At 40.8% G+C, this 18,206-nt stretch overlaps 1 protein-coding gene across 1 annotated transcript; it reads left to right on the top strand.

The window, feature by feature from the left end:
* The first annotated feature begins 10,460 nt into the window (after window positions 1–10,460).
* tmem91 (transmembrane protein 91) lies at window positions 10,461–17,769 on the top strand. The gene is made up of 3 exons (XM_042486083.1): window positions 10,461–10,889; window positions 14,920–15,066; window positions 17,586–17,769. The coding sequence occupies exons 1-3, from the start codon at window positions 10,461–10,463 to the stop codon at window positions 17,739–17,741; spliced, it is 732 nt and encodes a 243-aa protein (XP_042342017.1). The 3' UTR covers window positions 17,742–17,769.
* The last annotated feature ends 437 nt before the right edge of the window (window positions 17,770–18,206 follow it).

Here is an 18,206-nt window from a genome sequence, read left to right as displayed (position 1 = left end):
AACTCCAAAGTACTAACAGAGTTGCGCTATTTGATGAGTTGGGAATGAGAACAGCCTGTAATTTTTGTTTCTAGGTGCAACTTAGTCTTGAGCCTGGGAGCAGTGATTTGCCAGAGTTGTGTCTAGCCTGAGTTACTTTGCATACAAATAAAGTGATACAATTGTTATTTGGCACTTTAAACTTGCTATTGTACTATTTACTTTTATAGGAACAATGTCTAATAAAGTACAGAAGATGTATTTTACATTTGTGTGGTGTCACTCTGTTGTGTTGTGATTGGTAGATCTATTTACCTTTTAAACTGAAATACAAACAGGAATGTAACACACTGCAGTGTTAGTAATTAAAATAAGTCTGGGTAGGTAATTTAGAGCTATGCCAACTCATGTGCCCGCAGCAGCGCTTATACTTCATGCCACCCCTGGATAAGTAAGTGCCCTACTTGAGCAACCCCAGTAAAAAAAAAAAAAAAAAAAAAAAAAGTGTGGACACGCCACTGCACACACCGCTCCAACGGGCTTTAGGACCCTGTGCTTCCACCGTAATAAGGTAGTAGAACTGAGGAAAGGCAGAAAGGAGAGGGAGAGAGGTGGAGGAGTAGAGAGAGAGGAGAGGAAGAGAGCTGTATTTGTAAAGTCAGAGAAACTCTGAGAGTGGCAGAAGAAAGTTGACACCGTGTAAGATGCACTGCAACCGCAACGAGGATTAATGAGACATCTCCTGCCCGCGAGGAGGAGAGCGCGAGCCGAGCAGGATGCGAGAGAGGATGCTGTGCAGGGGGAAGGGTTGACAAGTCATGCACACCGCTGCTGCTGCTGCTGCTGCCAGGCTGCCAGGCTGCACAGGTGTAAAAGGTGCATCCGCACGCATTCACAGCCGCATCCACACAGCTCGACGGAGGGATGCCGACAACTTTGACTCTCTGTAACCCAACGCTCACATTACCACTCTGGCAAAACACGTGTAGGATGCATACAATCTAGACGCACATACACACCCTCTGCACATGCCCACGCGAAACGCAAGCAAATCAGTGTTTAGCAGCGGCGTTCAGTCGTGTGGATGGTAAAAACCAGGACGCAGGATTCCCCCGTTTCTCCTCCGAGGACTCATCCAGAGGACAGGACAGGAAAGGATGAGCTTAACGTAAAGGTGAGAAAATATTTAAAGGAACAGATAAAAAAACCCGAAAGCTGTTTTGACTGCTTTCTTTATTGTAACGTTTTACAGCGTTAACATTACTTTTTTACTGTTATTATTTTTGTTTTTTTTTTATTGTTCTAGCACTCCCACCTTGGTAAAAAAAATAAAATAAAAACATTTGTAAATCTGTGTAAGTAATAATAAATATCTTAAATGGAAAGCACTGCTGTCGCCTAGATATAACTACAAGTCTACCTATACAATAACAATGCAGAATGTTTTATTGGTATGAGGTTTATTTAATGAATTATCAATTGCTGCAACCAAATACAGTAAATTAATCAAGTTATTATTACACCAAAAATTGCAGGATTTCATCTCTTCAAGTGATTTAAATATATATATATATTTTTTATGGATATGTTTGTTTTAATGGATTTCAGTGGAGAGTGCATAAAATCTTCATTATCTCAAACATTATACATGCTATCAAAGTGGAACACAGGTATAATATATGACCTGTTTTAATGAAAAAAATATGGGTAGTCTATGGGAGAGTGCATACAATCATTACTACCTGAAATACCATACATGCTTAAGTAATAATACTTGGTAAACAATTGCTACATGGGGAGATGTTCTGCCAATTGAAGCATGAGATCAATACCTCCACCTTGTTGCCATTTAGGGTACAGTAACATTAACCCTTAGTCTTTTAGGCTACGTAAGTATAAACTGTGAGGTGATGACAAAAGATTCAGAAGAAGTTCCCATTTGGGCAACAAATTGTGTCACTGATAGCGCTGTGTTTTAATTTCAGCAGCTTGCAGCCATTGCACACATTTTCCCTATAAAATGCACATTCAGATATTCAGATTTGACTTTCACGTCAGCAGAAAATTTATCAGAGTAAATCATGCACTGTGAGTGGATCTCATAAAAAGAAGGTATGAAAAAGTATTGACTGAAGGTTAATATTTGAGGAAGATGATTTATTAAAAATATTTCTAATGTCAGAAATCTAAAACAGTTTTTTGCAAGAGATACATTTTACATGTCTGTAATAGAGTAAAAACGAGCATATGATATCACCTACTGTGCAGAGATCTTCACTTTTCATTATTAATAAATCTGAAAATGTATTTTTTATGTGCACATTTATGAAGATATACCTTATATACAACACGCTGCTTTGGAGTGGAACCTCAACTGCAGCAGAGCAACCCCCGCTTTACAAACACACACAGCTCTCCTCCATTGTTCATGTTTGTATAGATATTTACTGGTGTATGGCAACCCTGGTGTGCAGTAATATAAAACCATAGCACGCTCATGCAGTATCTCTGAAACCTCAAAAAACCTCACACGTCTGCTCCCCATTAATATACTATATATTCATCTTTTGTTCAAGTAGAAAATCTGAAAATCTTTCAGCCAAAATCTGATTTGCGAGAATATGTGTAAAATTTCAAATATGTATCAGAACACAGTATGAATGAGTGCTTCACAAGGACAAACATTCCTGATTATAGCAAGTCCTTTCTCCGCCCTGTGTGTGTGTTTCTGTGTGTTTCTGTGTGTGTGTGTGTGTGTGTGTGTGTGTGTGTGTGTGTGTGTGAGTGTAAGTGTAGGTCACTGTCAATTAGAGGCCAGCAAATGTGCCCTCCCTCTGTGATGATGATGATGAGGCCATGTAATACATCATGTAAAGATCTGTGAAAGGCTAATTACCCCATTTAGCTGAATGCTGCACACACACTTGTTTTCCTTACTTTGGGGGACATTTTGTTGTTCCCTAAAGGCTCAAATTGACCCTAACTATAACTGCTACATACTAACATTTAATACATACCCTGAATGTAACCTTAGTTAAATTCTTAGCTCAACCAAACCCAGGTAATCCTAAAATGTCAGTGGTTTACCGTGTGTGTACAAGCATTTTGTACCCACGTTGAAGGTGACTTCCCACAGTGTGTGAAGAGTTTTCTGTCATCAAGATTAATATTAGTACACACACCCTCTCTTTTTCTCTTTCACACACACACACACCAATAAAGACATGCAGCGCATACAGGTCATTCTACTGCAATATGACTGATGTATAAAATATAACTTACACCCATTATTTAAACATAATTTGTCAAGTCAATCACCAGAATAAATGCTTGCATTGTATGTTTCTGCAAACCACTGATATGTAGCATTTGTACGTTATCATGCAGCAGAAATGTTGAAACTAAACGTTTCTTTATGTTTTAATAACGCTATGGTAAATGTGTGGTTATGCACATAAAACTTTGCAGTGATCTGCAGCTTGGGAGCCTACTCGCCTAGGTGTCCTTTAAATTTAGAAATTGAATTTGAATTTTGTGCAATCCCGTGTTGGTATATAGTGTGTTGTATGTTATGGGCATTGTACAAGTGTAACCCTTAAGTAACCCTATCTTACACAGTCAGATGTGTCTTACCCAGTTACATCGACGTGTACACATCCATACATGTAAACCCTGGAGAGTATGGCAAAGGGGAGCTTATAGGAGACATTGAAACACATTTGACACATGCACACACACATACATGACAACACAAACAACACAGCGTTGTATGATACAGTCAGTCTCTGTACAGTGTGTCTCATGATGCTCACAAATGCACATAAGAGAATACTGAGTACAACATACAACATGCTCTGCAGAGATGCTGGAGCCATTTGCAACATATTGCAGATGGGTAACTTCTGATTCCTCGGGCCTCATTGCACACAGGCACCAGCTGTGCGAGCAGCGTGTGTGTGTGTGTGTGTGTGTGTGTGTGTGTGTGTGTGTGTGTGTGTGTGTGTGTGTGTGTGTGTGTGAAGTGGGTAGTTATGTATGTGAGCATGTAGGAGGCAGGGCATTGAGGGCTTCAAAGGGTTTGTTTACTGTGTCTGAAAGGACAAGATGATGCAAAGCTGCAAAGGATTGCATATGTTTGTGTAGTTTTGTGAAGGAAATCAAATGACATTGTGAAAACGTGTGTGTGTGTGTGTGTGTGTGTGTGTGTGTGTGTGTGTGTGTGTGTGTGTGTGTGTGTGTGAGGTGAGAGCAGGGCATACCATGAACTGATTCACAAGCTCTCACGGTCATACACACAGTCTGCACAGGGGGGGTTCAAGTAAACCCAGCGCGTGGCGTGACTGCACTCATTTGTTATTATAAAGTAATTCTGTGGAAATTATCCATCCTTTGCAGTCTAATGTGACAGAAACACATCCTTACTGGCAGGCACTGCCACGCTGGAATTATCCCATCCAGTTATTATCAAGCCGAGCAGAGGAACAGCACTGAAATGGCAAATTAGCCTCTGCTTCATTTATCCTGCAGTGAGCACTCCACTCCATGGTGAATTTGTTTCCATAGGAACATGATGTTACTTTGGGCTTTGCGAGCTGTGCAACACGCTCTACGTCACCTCCTGTGGGTTTTTTGTTTGGTTTTTTTTGCTTATCTTTTTCTTCTTTAGTTTCCTCTCTGCTCTGTCAGTCACTCCACTCAGATCAAGAAAAAGAGAGAGGGTGAGAAAAGGGTTTGGAAATGCAATCAATAGAGGCCTTTGGCTGCCACTTTCAGCTTTTTGTTTGGGATATCTCGTAGCCTGCTCTGGTCTTATCAGCCTGACATCGCCGTTCTTCAAGATGTCTTTTTATTAGAGCCTGCGGGCGTTTACAGCTCCAATTTTCTACAGCCTGTATGCTGTTTCTTTTCCACAAGCGTGTTCGCTGTATCTGCATCGCCTCAATCTGTATCAGCTGAGTTATAACAGCAATTACTTCCAGCTCTGTGCATGAGTGTGCGCTGAGAGGCAGAGAGTCAGTGTGTGTCAAAAAGACTGCAGAGTTGCTGAAAATCTGTACAAGAGTCAGCAGCAACAGTTCTCCGCTTTTTGCGACAGGGCTTTATTTCACTTTGGTTGCACACATCCACGTCTTAAGAGCAAGCTTTCATTTCATGGAGCAAGGAGAAAGAAATTATACAGAGAGAGACAAGTTTTATACTGTGGCTTTGCTGAAAGTATTGGCTGGATTAAGAAAAATGGAAAGAAGTCATATCAGAAGCAAAAAGAAGAGGGGTGTAAGTAAGGGAGGGTGCTGAGTAGATGTGTGTGGTTGTGTATGTGTATGACAAAGCGCCAGACTAAAGAGGAGAGAGATAGGGAGGAAGAGAAGAGGAGCTCTTGTAAAAGTGTCGCCGGTGATTTGCAGCGGCGTCCTTGCAACCTTCCCTCTACCTGACTGGATGTTTTATGAGCGTTGCAGAATCAGAAAAGGAGGAAAGCTTATAATACAGCTGACAGAAGTCTTTTTATGGTGGATGGGCAGAGGTGCAGGAGAGGGAGGGGGTGTAATAAAGCTGAGTGCATCTCTCCTGGAATGATGCTGCAGCGATTGGGAGGGGGCAGAAGAGAGAGGGAAAGCTGGTGAAGTGCTACAAATATTAGTGAGCAGCAGTGTGTGTGCAGTATGCACCATATGTCCAGATGTGTGTTGTGTTGTGAGGGGGAGGCTGTTTGCTCAGAGCCGTCGCTGACGTCAGTGTGTTGAACGATCACTCAGCTCGTTCGGTATGAGAGGTACTAGCCCTCCATAAAGGGGTGGGTGAATGGGGGGGGGGGGGTGGGGTGGGGGTGGTGGTGGTGGTGGGGGGTATCAGCGCGCAGAGCAGAATGCAGCCCTCAGCACCACGCCAGCCCGAAGACACCCAATTATTCCATTTTTTTTTCTCTGTGCTGTGCGATGAAGCGTGCAACAACGACTCATTGAATTGATCTGGAGCCTGTGAAGCACTCGGCCATGCAGAATGAATACTTACTGATGAGATATTATGTAGTGTGTTGAAATGACACTTTCCTATTTCACTAGGAATGAAAAGACCCTTAACACACAATAAAGAGTTTGTTTGGGGTTGTTTTTTAAAATCTTTTCTCACTCCTCAGCTCTCACAGTCACATTTCTCCACCACTCAGTTATGTGCTAATTTTAGATATTTCCAGTTTGGAGGTCAGTCATATGTGAGTTTAACACAACTGGGTAATATTTTAAGTCACTTATCACTTCCATGTATGGGGTAATAAGGCGCATATGTCCAACCATCCATCCATTTTCTAAGCAGCTTATCCTGTGCCATGGGTCGCTGAGGGCTGGATGATGTCCCGGCATGCATTAGGTGAGAGGCAGGGTACCCTAGATAAGTCAACATATAACACATATACATTAAGCTGGCTAAAACTGAGAACATTAACATGTAAAAATGGCACACTAGCGTTTCATTTTCATGAAGATTCCCATCAACGCTGCCTGAAAAAATATGAAAACTGCCACTTCTTCCAATTTCAGTCAAGAAACAAAACAAACTGTGTTACGATTTTGCAGTTCAAAAAGGAGCCAAATGCAGGACAGCAGACAGATGGATTAAACATGTGTGCTTAAATGTAAACTGGTACCAGGCACAGATATAGTAAAAACTGAAGAAAAAGCACAGAAAATAAACTGAGTAATACAGGTCAATATGAGGAGCACAAGAAGTATACACACGATCCGACACAGAAACAGGGAAAACACACAGGGAGGGAGGGTGTTAACAAGGGACAGGTGAGATGTTAATGGTGAACAGATGAAACAGGGTGGGGCAGATAATCACAAAGGCAGGGAAAACACACAAAGGCAAGACGTAAGTAAGACAAGACATGACAGATGATGAGTGACCTTCAAAATAAACAAGAAAAAAAAAATCCATGACAGACTGTGCATTACAGCCAAGGAGTGGGGCAGACAGTCTGATTACTCTGCAGAAACGCAGCTAGTTAAACCTCCTTATTTGTCTGCTCTGGCTCTCTGTAATTAGGCCTGTCCATGTCAGTAAAGCCAAATTCATTCTTTGATTGTTCTCATTTTTTTGTTGTGGACAAGTTTAACATAGTGATATGCTGTTTTATTCTTTTTTTAGTGTGCTGTATTTTAACAACTGGCCAATGGATTGACGTTATCCTTTGAAGGTAACTCTGGCTTAGTTTCAGCTTTCATCTTTGAGGGACTGTCCCTATAAAATACACTAAGTGGCTCATAAAAACTACATTTTATTCTCTTGTACTGCTGCATTTGAATGTTGATCTCATCAATATGTTATGATTGTGAATTGTGATTGGCTGTATTGACATTTAAAATGAGCGATCACACACTTTTAAAGTCGGATTTTAAAGTTCTGCCTATTAACTCTTTAAAACCTGGACTGACATCACTTTTCTTGTCCTACTTTTAGACACCTTTCACAAGTATTTAAACCGTTGAACCTTGAGCAAATTGGTTTGATTTCTTTCAAAAACATTGGAAAAAAAGGCAATGAGCAACTTGTCATGCAATGTCCTGCAAATTGCAAGAAATTAGTATATTTAGAAAATATATTTTTTTAAAAAGCTGAGGGAAAATTTTCTGGAGAAAAGGAGTTCTTATTATCTTTTTTTCTTTTAAATAATAATTATATTTTTAACCTTTTTTTCAGGTACATTTGTCTTTTAGCTCACTTTTTTGTTTTTGTTTTTTTTTTCTTTGGAATGTTTTTTTGTTTTTTGTTTGTTTTTACTTTCTGGTTATCAAATGTAGTTTGCCCAGATTTCAAAGGGTTAAATATTATTTGTGAATGATTTGTGTAACTGAATTGTCTTGTGATGTTGTTTTTATGTCATTTTTTCAGCAGAGCATTCACGTTAATTAATTGATGTAAAAAGATGATCAGTTATCAGAGCCCTGGTCTGCTCTTGGTGTGTAGTGAGCATGTGAACTCCAGTGGCTGGAGATTTTCACTCATAGAAAGTGATCCAGAAAAAACAAGTTCTGAAACTTTCAGATGATCTAAAATAGTCTTTATTCATCATACATTGGTGCTAATCAGTGAACTAACGCTCTATAACTTGCCCATTTTGGGACTGTTGCGTAACTATCCAATATTTTATCCCATAGAAGGAGAGGTGTTGGATTCTGCTGACAGCGATATCTCCAGCTGTGCCAACACAACCCATAACCAGTGAGCATGCGAGCAAGCGTGTTTTCTGTGCACAGGGCCCTTGACCCTTTAGTGTAAGGGATGTAGGCAGTAATGAAATTTGAATAGTGGTGACAACTGAAAGACACAGGTGTGAACACAGTTGTGTCTCGGCTGTCTACTTGTGTTTGGCTCACCTGAAATCATCTTAACACCAGGTGTAAACAGGCTCGATCAGATTTCCAGCTTCAGTTTGGGAATTTCAGCTGTGTTGGGTGGCAGAAATTTCTGTACACTGCTAATGGAGGCCTCTTGAAAATAATTTTTCCCCATTATCATGGCCATTTCAACATACCACAGTTCCTAGGCCTCAGTACTCACATGAGGCAAGAAAAAACCTTAACAATGTTATTTTGGAAATCCAAAAAATACGGCAGGCAAAGTCCTTCCATAATAACATCTCGTCCGGTCCACTGCCAACTTTATATCTATTACTCTCTCACATAAAACGATACAACACGTTCCTACAGGACAAAGCACGGTCAAAAATGTATATCGAACCCCACCTACGCAGGCTTCTCATCATCTTCTAGCACGACATCATCCTCTCCTCTTTTGTCATGCGCACTAAACTGCCTTACAGCACCAGAGCTGTTGCACATATTAAACATTACTTTAGTTTAGTCTACTGCTATAGTCTTTTGTCTACCATTCAAAATACACAAAAACTGTTGTAAAAACTTCAATAATATCAAAACCTATATAATATTTCATATACAAGCATTAACAATTTTACCAAGTAGAAAATATGTGATTAAGTAGCTCTTACAGAGCTGAATTTCAGATATTAGTGAGCCTGTTAAGAGAACAACTTGTCTGATCATTGTCCTGTATGGAGTGGTACAAGCTGAAAGCACAGCTTGTTCTGAGGACATTGATACTGTGACCAAGGTTGGAGTTGTTTGGACCAAATAGACAGCACTTACTCTGCACTGGCATCTTCTATTGGATGTGAATTTGGGGAAGGGGTTCAGTTTAGGCATGTAGCCCAAATAGTGAGTTTGTACATGAATGTGAAAAATAATAGCTTACTCCAAAGTCTAAATCTTTTGTGTGACTGTTCTTCTCTTAACAGACCTCCTCGCCCTTATCACACTGGATAAACAGCTGCCCGACTCCTCGCCTGTCTTGAATGAAACCCTCTGAAGGTGGACGGGGTACATTAAATAAATTACATGTCCCAAAGGAGTGCTGCCGTGGCAAGCAGCAAACCCACAGCCATAAATCAACACTGGAGGACTTTGATTTCTTCATCATGGCTTCTTGCGGCAACAACAGAGGAACAGGCATGTTGGCAGGCCTGCTGACCTACGGATGTGCGCCATAGGATTCTATTTCTGGAGCCTCATTGCTTTTACAGATTAACTGCCCTCAAATATGGCCCCAATCCATTCATTGCGCCACTAGTTTGACTGCTGTCGGAGGTTGTGCATATTCAAGCTTCAAAACGCCCCACTGTGCTTCAATCCAGTCATCTGAAGGCCCACTGCCTTTGGCCTGTTTTTTTTTTTAAAGCACTGTCAGTGCAAACAAACACAAGGCTGCATGTTGTGTCAGACTGAAAGTCAGTTTTGTTTTTCTCCTTACAATCATTTCTCAACACACAAGTTATTTCTCATTTCCGTCCAAAAAGACTGAAAGATTGACGTCCAAAGCTTTCATGCTAATAACATGACACTGTGCACAGATTAAGACTTCAATTTTTATTGCAGGAGACATTTTTCTTGAGTTCTTGCCCTGAGGGCACTGAAATCCCATTGCCCAGTGTTTTCATTAGCCTGTCTGGGGCTAATCAAGGTCCTCCATCATCAGAATTGACATTTCCATATTGTATGAGAGAGAAAGCAGCCTGCATTAGCATATTCATGAACACTGACACACTCAGTCATGTGAAATAGAAGACATGGGGCAAACCCTGAGCCATCAAGCCCTGAAACAAATAGCTTATGACATGTGAGGAAAAGAGAATCTTGAAACGCAACTTCAGCACATCCCACAGAACACAGGAGAAGGCCACCACTGGCATACTGAGGATATTTCATAAACCTGGCATGTGCTGTTGGCCTCTGGACTATAGGAGAGAAATTAAAGAATAGGATTAAAGATGGATTATCACTGAAAAACTAGAGCCACCAAAGCAGCTGCCTTTGTGTAAGTCCACCGGACACTCTTCAGGGAGACGCTCTGCAGACTGATTTGTAGATTACATTTGGTTGTTGATGTGGTGGCATTAAAAGAGAGGGATGGAGAATCTAGATGAGCTGGAGCACCCTCTTCTGGGAGAAAACCCCAATAACAGCCGGGCATCAGGGCCAGGGCTGGGAACCGGGACAGGACCTGGTGGGATGTTCAAGGGCATCTTGGTGAAGTGTGAGGAGGACAGGGCCTACCCTCCTTTAGCATGGAGGAGCTATTGTGGACATCCTCCTGAGCTTCAGCAGCAGCAGCTGCTGGACCCTTGCTCCTTACCTCGCACACTGGAGTCCTTCTACCCACCAGCCCCCATCTGGGGCCACGCAGACTCCCTGCTCAGCAAAGACTACCTGGAGACCACCTTTGTGGACATTCGACCCGGCTCCACACTGGAGAGAAAGCTGCTGGCCGAGACACAGGACTTCCACAGTGTGTCCTACAGCATGGATGATGAGGACGACCTGCTCCCCGACTCTGACGTAAGACAGTGACCGAAGTGATGTTGAGTATGTTTTTTCTTGTGTGCTGACAACAGGGTTTTTGCATTTTAAAGGTCCAGGGGTTAGGATTTAGGGGGATATGTTTTCAGAAATTGAGTATTGTGAGTATCTTTTCTAAGAATTGTTGTATTTTTTTTTCTACATAAGGAGCAGGTCCTCGTCAACAGAGTACGCCATGCTGTTTCTACAGTAGCTCAGAACAGACAAACCAAATGCTGTCTCTCTAAGGCCATTTGCGTTTTTTTGCTTCTCTGTGTTTATACCTTTTTACGCTGTAAAGACACTTTTTGTTTGGAGATTAGATTTATTGATCTAAGTATATCTCCTTCACGGTTGGTGGAGATATGCCCCCCTTTCAGCTAGCTGCTATTGGCCTTCTTCCTGTTGACCTATTGCATCACACACCAAACAAGTTAGCAAGGTTGCTTGTCAGACAGTGAAAACATGGATAACTTGCTGGCGCTATACATTTCATATGTAATCTACGCTTTACTCTTTGTCTTCATCTTGTGTTGTTTTCTTTCCTTCTTCTTCGTCCTCTGTTTTTCCCGCCTTTCTTCTACAAATTTAATGCTGTTCGACTTTAAAGCCTGGCGCAGACTTAGTACAATTTCAATCAGACTAACATGTTTACGTGTATTTTAAATGTCCAGTGTTAGTTTGAAAAACTCAATAATTCAACTTTTTCTAGTATCATGTAAATGTACTGAGTGAAGGAATCCTAACCAGGAGTAGTTTCAGCTGGTTGCAATCTGCAATCCTCACTGCTAGATGCCACTAAATCACCCTAAATCTCACACAGTGCTCCTTTAAAACAAAAATATGACAGTGCCATCAGAAAGCAGTGCAGTTCATTATATTAATGCAGATACTCAAGAGAAAGACCAGTAACACTTGCATAGAGCTAAAACCAACAATTATTTTCTGGATTAACTGTTTTAATGTCTTGACTATTAAGCATCACATGATAGTGGAAAGAGTCCCAGTATTATGTCCCAAAGCGATGGCGTTTGAATGTCTTGTTTTCTCAAACCAAAAATAGTCTGTTTATAAAAAATAAAAACAGAGAAAAGCAGCAAATCTACACACTGGAGAAGCTCAATCAGGGAATAATTGCTGGATAAATGACTGAAATGATGAAGTGATAATCAAAACATAATCATCCTGTTTTTCACTTGGAGGAGTTTTGCATAAAAAGTAAGAGAGGCTCTCATATTCTCACTACAGATTCTGGGAACCAAAGAGGGACTTAAAATAGACATATGAGCAATGCATTTCAGCGGTAGGCAGCAATTGAATGCTTACTGTCAAAAAGCCAGATTACATAAAGCTCCTCTCCTGCTGCGGTGCAGGTAATGACACTACAATAGCAATGGAGGATGCCAGTTCTATTTCATAGATCACTGAGCAAAGCCCACCCTGCAGTGAAATGTAAATTAGCTTTAAGACTCTTACAGTGGTCACCTGATGTTTTAGGAGCCAACGTGAGAATGTATATGCTGTAAATGTCACAAGTTAGTAGCCGCTGATTGTTTAAATTATTATAAAGGGCTCTCAGCAAGGTTATGTCAAAAGGTCCAATTACCTGCTGTGAGTAAAAGGCTGAAGGCTGTTTTAACATTATTACTTTGATTAAGAATGTGCAAGTGGACAAACACACAGTGGCACAATTAAAATCAAGAGGCTGCAGCAAAGTTTGCTCCAGAAGGACAAAAGAACAGCGCACGAAATAACTTTTTTTTTACAGCTCATTCTGAATGCTGGCAGTCGTGCAATGACGCAAAGGCTTGTGGGAATAAAACCTTGCAGTGACCTCAAAGAGGCACAACACAACATCTCTGTCTCCTTTGTTTCACTTCAAGCGCTTAGTGAAAGGACTCAAACTGCCCCCAAAACTCATTCATTGTTTCATGCTGAATTTACGCTGGGGAGCTGATTGATATGTCAAAGCAGGAGAAATGACCTTTGGAGCATCCCGTCCTGAGTGACTTTACACATGAGCACGGTGTCTGTCTTGAAAGCAGCTTATTTCATAGGGTGCCGGTATATGAAACATTTGCTCAAATGTTACATGAGCATCTTTAGGGAGGAAAAATGCACAATTATTTCACGCACACAATAAAAAAAGCAGAGTGCAATGACACGATCCGAGTGAGAGAGGAAGTCAGATTGAATATGCAGCTGTTTCAAAAAGATGCGTGAGTCACGAATCGCCTGCGGTCAGCGGAGCTAGTGCACATCCAGACTAACCCCATTCAGTCACATAATCTTACAGGCACCAGCAAAGTTTTACAACCGTTGTGGAGGACGTGGACACAACATAAAAAAACATTTTTAATACTTCCATAAAACTGTGACTAAGAGTTATTTTCTAACTAAGAGTTAGAAAATATTATCTTGTCTAATGCAACTTTTAAAAATAATGACTGAATAACTAACCTCATGGTCCTTGAGAGCAGGTAGCGGTCTGGACCCAAATGCAGACAATAAAAGAGAGAGCTGGATGAAATCAAAAAGTTTTGTTGTTTTCCAAAAAGCGTACAGTCCAAATATCAAGCAGCTGAAATCAAACAAGCACAGAAAAGCAGGCAACCAACTCCAAACCAAAAATGAAGACAAATTGTAGAGTAAAGGCACTCGGCCGCTGTCAGTAGGGAGACACTAACTGGGGAAATGAGAACAGGTGATTTGATTGCAGGACCAGTGAGGGACAGGTGAAACCAAACGGGGCAAGGCAGATAATTAAAACTGATGGGAAAACACCTGGGCAGGAGAGAGGAGATGTGAATAACAAAATAAAAACAGAAAACATTGAATATGACTGAAGAATAGAAATAACCAAGAAAAAACATGACAGCCTAAATGAAACTAACAAAACCATGTTCAAAAACACAAAGTGATATTTACCAATGGTGGGACCAAGTCATTGTTTTGCAACAAGTCTCAATTCTTTGCTCAAGCCTCAAGTCAGGTCCCAAGTGCACTAAACGTGCATAAAATAATGTGCCTTTCTCCAAATGTAATGCTGTTTTGATGTCAGAGTTAAAATCAATTAAATTTACAAAGATAATTTAAATAATGTATTTTAAAAATGTATGTATTTGTTAGCCCTCTCAAACCTGGCCATTTTTTTGTGTTGCATTTGTCTTTAACAAGCGTTTAAACTTTTAACTGAGCAGATTGGTTTGATTTGTTTTAAAAACATGGGAAACAAAATGGCAATGAGCAAATTGTTAGTTACTGACTTTTCTTTTTCTGTTTTGCACATTTTTAGGTAACTTTCTTGAATTCAAAAAAATTATAATAATTAATTTCTTACCATTGTTTTGTGTCATTTCTTGTAAAGTAACTTATTGCTTTCCTGGTTCTTCACTGCATGTCCACTGTTGGATTGGTGGAAACAAAGAGGATTATCTGGGGAATTAAGTGGCATCTTGCTGGGATTGATTGAGAGTTGATGTTAGCTGATTCAGAAAATGAAGGGAAATTATTTGATTTGTGGCACACAATAATTAATATTTGGGCTTGAGGAGAAGGTATTAAGTATTTTGAAGTCAAGACTCAAGTCCAAGTGAGGTCTTGTGTCATTGGCGTGAAAGTCCAAGGCGAGTTGCAAGTCTTTTAATTTTGTTTTAAAAAATTTAGTCATTTGAATGGGATATACACCTCTGTTTTTTCCTATACGGTAAAATCAAGAGTAATGGGCTCCCACATAGTCAATGGAAATATATTTGCAGTGCTTACAGCATTTAAAAATAACATTTAGAAAATTCTTCAAATATAGTTTATATATATCTCCATGAACATAATTCACAGATCTTTGAGCCACTTTGAGTCAAAGAAATAGTCCCCATGAAATTAAATTCATCTCCACTGCATGGGTCTGGAGGAAGAGATCTTAAAACCTGGCCAAACAACAGCAAAACTATCTGCTTGAACAGAAACAGTTAGAGGTCTTCTTTGTGATGTAACCTGAACTCAAGCTAAGTGCACTCTGTTTGAATCCCAGGACTCATCCATTGATGACTTCAGTGATACAGACAGTGAGAGCAACTTCCCTCTGATGATCCCTCAGGACTACCTGGGTTTAGCCTTCTTCTCCATGCTCTGCTGCTTCTGGCCCCTGGGCATCGCTGCCTTCTACCTTTCACAAAAGGTACATCCTCATGCACGCATGCACACACACACACACACACACACACACGCACACACACAGTCTTGAGCTGGTGATGAAGATGCAACCTGGCACTGTACTTCACAGCCACGGGTGATTTCTTACCCTCTGCAGTGTGTGTAGACTAACAACAGGTCCAGTGTCTTTAGTGCAGTGGACATTATGGAATTGCTCCAGTTTAAATAGGGATGAATTACACTTAGATTTGCACAATTATGCCACAAGAGCTTGAAACAACACAGAACTCCTGAACAATTGAAGGAAGAATTTGTGTGGGTTTTTTTTTTTTCTTCAGTTAGATCATGTTAGAAACACAAGAATCTGTAAAAACCTCTCCCTCCTATAATTTAGACTGCTTATGCGGAAGCTTAATTATAATTTTTGAGCCATGTGATTGTCTACAGTTATTATTCATCATCTTCTATCTTTGATGTTCTATTTAATAAACATGCCTGTATCAGTGTCACGACTCTTTAAAACAATCCTCACAACTTTTTGTCCTTTTCCCAGATGACCCATTCATCTGACAGGTGTGGCATTCATCAAGGTGCTGATTAAACAGCATCATTACCGCATAGGTGTGCCTTGCGATGGTCATAAGGCCACTCTAAAATGTGCAATTTGATCAACAACATAACGCCATAGTTGATGCATGTTTTAGAGGTTTCACAAGGACGCCCTGATTGCATTACATATATAATCGACAAAAGCACACTGCAGTATACATCGACAAAACATGAGAAATGATGCGGATACTAAAGTGCACAGTAAAAGCAGTCATCACTCAAAGAAAACATGTATTCAGTGTGCTCCATTTCCATCAGAAGAGATTTCAGTTGATTAAGAGGGATTGGCACACCTAATTTTAAGATCTTGTGCAGGTCCTTCCACTTGTGTGGGCATACTATTTAAAAGCCAGTTTCCTGATCTCAGTGCTAATATAATAATTGCCACTGACCTGCCTCACAAGGTCACTACAAAAAGGTAAGGCACACCATTGCAAAGTTCAGCAAATATATTTAATCAAATTAAACCAAATCGGACCAAATTATACTAAATATATACAAGGTGCAGTGTGAAAGTCGGTCATATTAGTGACGGGTGGTGCACAAGTGTAAAATGTGTGCAGGAGTTGTAAAGATGCAAAGACCTGAGGCAACATAACCAAAGCAAAGAGGTTCAGCTGGAGACTGAACTATAAGCTGCACACATGCTTATATAACCTAACACACTCTCAGGTGTTTAGAGTTGCTCCAACGATCACCTGCCTGCAGAGATAGCACATAGAAGGGCGAGAGATGATACCCCAGTGGTCTTCACACTGCTGAATGCAGAAATGTCCACCAGAGCTGTTGCTCCTGAGCTCAGTGTTCATTTAACGGCCATAAGACATCTCCAATGTGAGATTCCATTAGTTTGGCATGACATCTAGCTGGTATACTGATGAACTGCTGTCAGATCAAGACTCTGGTGAGGGCAGTGGGCATGCAAATGAGCCTCCCTGAGACGGTTTCTGATATTTTGTGCAGAAATTCTTTGTTTGTGCAAACCTATTATTGCAGCAGCTGTCCAGGTGGCTGTTCTCAGACAACTGAGCAGGTGAAAACACTGGAGGTGGAGGTCTTGTGCTTGTGTGGCTACATGTGGTCTGCATGTAGTTGTGTGGCCCATTGGATGTACTGCCAAATTCACTGAAACAACATTGGAGACTGGTTATGGTAGTGAAATGAACATGAAGTTCATGGCAACTACCTCTGTAGTAATGCTGCTGTTTAATCAGCATCTTGATATGCCACACCTGTCAGGTACATGGATTCCCTTGGAAAAGGAGATGTGCTAACTAACATGGATTTTACATAACTAATATAACATTTACATTTTACATAACATAACACTGGCTTTTTTTAATCTTTATATCTTTAACTTGTCAATTTGATAGCTGAGATGATCAGTCTCTTCTAACACAAAGCAGGTGGAAATATGGAGCAGGCCAAAGGGAAAAGGAGACAACATCACTGCAGAAACTACCTCATCAGTCACTATTACCACTGACAGTGTGGAAGAGCCCCTGACGTCTCTATCTCTACTCGCCAGAGGCCTCCTGGTTTATGCAGGCATCCTTCCAGCAGTGCAAAAAAAAATCCCATTAAAACCTTTGCAAAGCTAACTGGCAGCAAGCTGCAAAGGGCCTTTTGATCAGATCAATGGCCTTCGTTAAGGTTTAATTAGAGTCATAACAAGAAGTCAAGGTGATAGATTTCCAATATTGTTGAGTGCTACCTAAAAGACGAGGACTGGAGGGAAAGAGGAATGAAGGAGGAGCAAGTGATGAATGAGGCACAAACGGCTGGTGTGATTCAGAGGTGGAACATAATATGGGCTTAGCGTGTGATTGGAATGAGTGGAAGAGGAAAGTGGAGGCCGGGGAGGACGTTGACAAATGATGACGAATACCACTCTCCCTCCCTCTAATCCTTATCTCCCTCTCCTCTCTGCTACAGACCAACAAGGCATCAGCTCAGGGGGATTTTCAGGGGGCCAACGCAGCGTCTCGCCAGGCTCTGTGGCTCTCAGTGCTCTCCATTGTGTTTGGAATCATAACGTACATCTGTGCCATCGCTGCACTGATTTCATACCTTTCTGGTAAACCACCATAAAAACAACTCTGGCACACACAAACACACAAACACACACACACACACACACACACACACACAAACCCAGACCTTTCACACATTTCATGAATATCAACACAATGCATCACCTGTAAATGTAATCACAGTCTTTGTCTGGAGTCATGTTATATCTACACCACGCTGGAAAAGGACAGGGAAAACTGGAGAGCTGGTGTATACATTTTATCACTTCTAATTGGATAAGGACATATTAAACTCAGAGAAGAAGAATCATTGAAAAAGACATTACACAATATCACTCGTTATAGGAGTTTAAGTCTGTAAATGTTATTTATTTTGTTACCCAAGGACTTAAGTTACCTGCCATCCTTTAAATTTGTGCTGTAGTCATCATCACGTCACTTAAGTAAAAAAAAAATGCAGATGTTATCACAAGACTGTAGATATCACTGTCACATAACAAAGGATGCATAATGGGAAGTGAGG

The sequence above is a fragment of the Plectropomus leopardus genome, chromosome 5, assembly GCF_008729295.1.
Source record: "Plectropomus leopardus isolate mb chromosome 5, YSFRI_Pleo_2.0, whole genome shotgun sequence".
Taxonomy (NCBI): Eukaryota; Metazoa; Chordata; class Actinopteri; order Perciformes; family Serranidae; genus Plectropomus; species Plectropomus leopardus.
The sequence above is the reverse complement of the archived record's forward strand: the minus strand, read 5'-3'. Positions and strand labels throughout refer to the sequence as shown.